The sequence below is a fragment of the Octodon degus genome, unplaced genomic scaffold, assembly GCF_000260255.1.
Source record: "Octodon degus isolate 3935 unplaced genomic scaffold, OctDeg1.0 scaffold00036, whole genome shotgun sequence".
Classification (NCBI taxonomy): Eukaryota; Metazoa; Chordata; class Mammalia; order Rodentia; family Octodontidae; genus Octodon; species Octodon degus.
The window spans coordinates 8,453,247-8,457,426 of NW_004524612.1; the positions used below are offsets into that span (position 1 = coordinate 8,453,247).

General features: G+C 56.3%; 1 protein-coding gene across 1 annotated transcript in view; it reads left to right on the plus strand.

Moving 5' to 3' along the window:
- Dmtn (dematin actin binding protein) overlaps nucleotides 1–4,180 on the plus strand; it is a 25,884-nt gene that overhangs the window by 12,151 nt on the left and 9,553 nt on the right. Inside the window, exons 5-10 of the mRNA XM_023714623.1 lie at nucleotides 18–215; nucleotides 586–741; nucleotides 1,657–1,701; nucleotides 1,987–2,086; nucleotides 2,353–2,409; nucleotides 2,860–3,012. Coding sequence (XP_023570391.1) covers nucleotides 18–215; nucleotides 586–741; nucleotides 1,657–1,701; nucleotides 1,987–2,086; nucleotides 2,353–2,409; nucleotides 2,860–3,012 — 709 coding nt within the window. The remainder of the gene's footprint in view (nucleotides 1–17; nucleotides 216–585; nucleotides 742–1,656; nucleotides 1,702–1,986; nucleotides 2,087–2,352; nucleotides 2,410–2,859; nucleotides 3,013–4,180) is intronic.

The window sequence follows — 4,180 nt, forward strand, 5'->3', positions numbered from 1 at the left end:
GGAGGGCGGCCCTGGAGCCGAGGGTGCCGCCTAGTGGCCGCTCCCGCGCAGCACGCTGGGCCCCGAGGCCTAGGGCAGACCCGCGCCCCCGCCCTCGCATCCACGCACACGCCCACTCGGCCGCCTTCTGCTCTCCCCAGCACCCTCTTACCTCCCCCGGGAGCGTCAGCTCCTCCCGAGACTCCAGTGTGCCTGGCTCTCCTTCCAGCATCGTGGTGAGTACCTGTGCCGGCCACCAGCACCCTCAGGTTGGGAGGTGGGCGGGTGCCCAGGTCACTCCGAGCCTCCCACCCCTGCACCCCACGGCTTTTCTGCTGGCGTAGGCAGGCGGAGAGAACTCAAGAGATCCAGAGGAGGCTCCCCGGCCCCCGCCAAGGTGTGCTCTGATTGCTCCTAAAGTGTGATGCAAAGAGATTGTAGTTTATTTTAAGGTGAAGTCTCAGTCGTTAAAATAAGGGAGCCCTTCAGATGTGCGACAGCTCGAATGGCTGCCCAAGTTCTTGGCTGCTAACAAGGTGGCCGGCGGGCGAGTGTCCTGGGCGAGGCTGTGGGCACATCTGGTCCATTGGTGCTGTTTCCCCTCAGGCCAAAATGGACAACCAGGTGCTGGGCTACAAGGACCTGGCTGCCATCCCCAAGGACAAGGCCATCCTGGACATCGAGCGACCCGACCTCATGATCTATGAGCCCCACTTTACCTACTCCCTCCTGGACCACGTGGAGCTGCCCAGAAGCCGGGAGGTGAGGGCTCCTCTTGGGCACAGGCCACAGGGTGGGGAATGGAATCCGCTGGTGCTGACCTTCCTGGCTGCCGGCCTCGGTCACCGGAGCAAGGGCACTGGACCCGGGAATCTGCAGCCAGCCGATCAATCCGTCCAGTGTTTACAGAGAGGGGCGTGGCTCGCGGCGGGGGTGTGGCCCGGATGTGCAGGGCGAGGGAGGCCAGGGCTGAACTGTATGTAGCAGCAGGGAGGAAAGAGTTGTATGGGAAAGAGAGCAAGAAGCAGAAAGCACAAAATATGCCCAAGGTGATGGCCAAAGTCCCAGCTGAGGGACTGGTTAAGGTTGAGACCGCAGTTTCTCACCTGTAACACAGGTGTTAGCTCTGCCTGTCCATTCCACAGGTGGTCAGTTTGCATGGGTCAGTGCATGGACAGACCTTTGTCACCTGCACTCAGAGAGGGATGGTGTCAGCCAGGTGTGGTGGTGCATGCATGTGATCCCAGCACTCAGGCGGCTGAAGCAGAAACATTGCTGGGAGTTCCAGCCCAGCCTGGGCTACATAGGAAGTTCAAGTCCAGCCTGAACTGCAGGGAGAGACCCTGTCTCAGAGTGGGGGAAGGGTGGTGTAAACTGGGGCATTGGAACTCAAATGCCCAGGCCAGGAGCCTGAGCTTTGTCCCTGCTTGCACGTTGGTTTGGTCGCTGCCATTCCTGGCTGGGCTCTGAGGACAGGGCCGTTGTTAGCACTGAGAGCCCTCAGTGTGCAGCTCCAAGTCATGCACTGCCCTGGCTTCCAGTGGAGAGCTCAGGGCACTTTGTTAAGGGCTGGGAATTGGCAAAGGTCTAAGAGAAGACAAAGGCGGGGCAGCCTCTGGACACTAGGGAGGAGTTTTTATTCTGTGCTGGCCACTGACTGGCCCTCTCCATTCACAGCGCTCTCTGTCACCCAAATCCACATCCCCCCCGCCATCCCCGGAGGTGAGTGTGCCCAACCCCATTCTGATGGGACTCCCCCCCCCCCAACATGTCCAGTCTAAGCTCTACAGAGCCCTGAGGATGGCAGAGCCAGCAGGTCCCAGCTGCTCCCTGGCCTGCTCAGTGCTCATGCCCGTGTGACCCAGGAATCATCAGTCCCTTCTCCAGGGGCAGGCAGTGCCTATGGCTGGGGCCGGGCGGACAGTGGAAGGTGGCGCTCTGGGAAACCATACGTGTGGGTCAGAGGGGGTGCAGGAGACCTGGGAGCTGCATGTTTCTGCTCCACAGGTGTGGGCAGAGAGCCGGACCCCTGGAATCCTCTCCCAGGCTTCAGCCCCGAGAGCCACAGGGACTCCCCGGACCAGCCTGCCACACTTCCACCACCCTGGTAGGTTTCCCGGCCGGTGTGACTGCATCCTTCCCTGTGACCTCTCTTCTGGGGCCTCAGCCTGCACTCCTGGTCCCCCTTTCTCTGGGACATAAACTTGCCACAGTCTTGGCTGGACCCCGTGCTCTTCAGACCCCTCCTGCCCACCACCTGAGGGACGCCAGGACCTCCAGTTCTGCCTCAGCCCTGGGCACACTGTTTGTCCCCTTGTCCCTGGGGTTTCTTGGCATCAGCATGATCTCAGCTGCTCTTGTCCCCTCTCTCAGAGACCACCCGGCCGGATTCCAACATCTACAAGAAGCCGCCCATCTACAAGCAGAGAGGTGAGGGATCCCCCAATTTCTCAGGGACCCTTCCTGCTACGTCCTGATGCTAAGAGAATAATTGCTCATAACAGCATGTCTGGCATTGGGGCACACACGTGTAATCGCAGTACCCTGGGAGGCTGAGGCCGAAAGATCACAAATTTGAGCCCAGTCTGCAAAACTTAGCAACTTAGTGAGAACTTGTCTCAAAAAGGCACCCCCCCCAGGCACAGAAAGAAAAACCAATCAACTATATATGTATATATATATATATATGCTCAGCCCAAAGGCCCTGGGTTCATTCCCAGTGCTGCTGGAACCCCTCCCCCCAGCATGTCACCCTGGGCATTTGCTCTGTGCTTGTTGCTTGTTGCTGTGCATTACATCCAGAACCACTTGGGGGCAGGGACAGGGGCGGTCCTGTGGCCTGGGTGGCTGTGTGTGTGAGACTCTGGCCTCTCTCTGCAGAGTCCATGACGGGCAGCCCCCAAAGCAAGCACCAGATCGAGGACCTCATCATCGAGTCGTCCAAGTTCCCTGCAGCCCAGCCCCCGGACCCCAACCAGCCTGCCAAGATTGAGACCGACTACTGGCCGTGTCCCCCATCACTGGCCGTTGTGGGTAGGAAAATTGGGGATAGGAGACAGGGAGCCCTGGACCCTCCCTGCCTCACCCTGTGGGCCCTTTGAAGCCCTCAGCTCCGTTCTTCCCCACCCCCACCCGTCTCTTGGGATTCTGGCCTCCCAGACCTGAAGCATCCGTCCTTCCCTCCCATTTTAACCTCTCTCTCTCCCTCTTTATTTTTACTCTCTTTATTGGTGCTGTCTGCAGTCTATGCAGAGTCTGTTCCCTGTGCGAAGGTTTTCCACATCCTGACACATCTTAATTCCTTTCTTCTCCCCTTCTCCCTCCCTGCTCCCCCCAGTCATTTATTTGGTCTGTCAGCAGATATTTTCCAAACTCTTGCTGAGCCGCAGGCCCTATGATCTCAGTTCTGGAAGAAAGTCAAGTGGGAGAGCTGGCAGTGGAGGTGCACACCTGTAGCCACAGCTGCTAAGGAGGCTGAGGCAGGAGGATCAAAAGTTCAAGCCCAGCCTGGTCAATGTTTTTTTTAATGTATTTGATACAGGGTCTCACTATGCAGCTCAGACTCATAGTGATCCTCTTGTTTTCGGCCTCCCCAGCGCAGGGATTATAGGCATGCACCACCACGCTGGAACTCACTGGCTGGCTCAGCTCACCCAGCACACTGCATGTGATGCCAGGGATCAAACCCCAGACCCTGCACTTGCCTAAGCAGGCGCTTAGTCCACTAAGCTATCTCTCTGGCTCTCCAACCTGGTCAATTTAGTGAGATCCTGACTCAAAATAAAAAAATAGAAAGAGCTGGGGTGTAGCTCAGTGGTAGAGCACTCCAGAACCCATCCCTGGGTTCATTTCATAGGCTATATATATGTAATATATATAGCCTATGAAGATCTCGATACACAAAGAATTTAAGTCATAGGTATGTGTTTTTCATCCCACTGCAAGGTACAGAAATGTTATTTTGTTATGATTATTTTTGGTACTGGAGATTGAGCCCGGGACCCTGTACATGCTGAGCTTGTGCACCATCTCTGAGCTGCACTCCAAGTCCTATTTTATTTTATTATTTATTTTTGTTAATGCTTTTGGTGTTTTTTTTTTTTTAATTTATTTTTATTTATTACATTTATTTATTGTGTGTGTGTGTGGCCAGCTCAGCCCACCAGGGGGCGGGGCTGGCTGGCATGTGGTGCTGGGGATC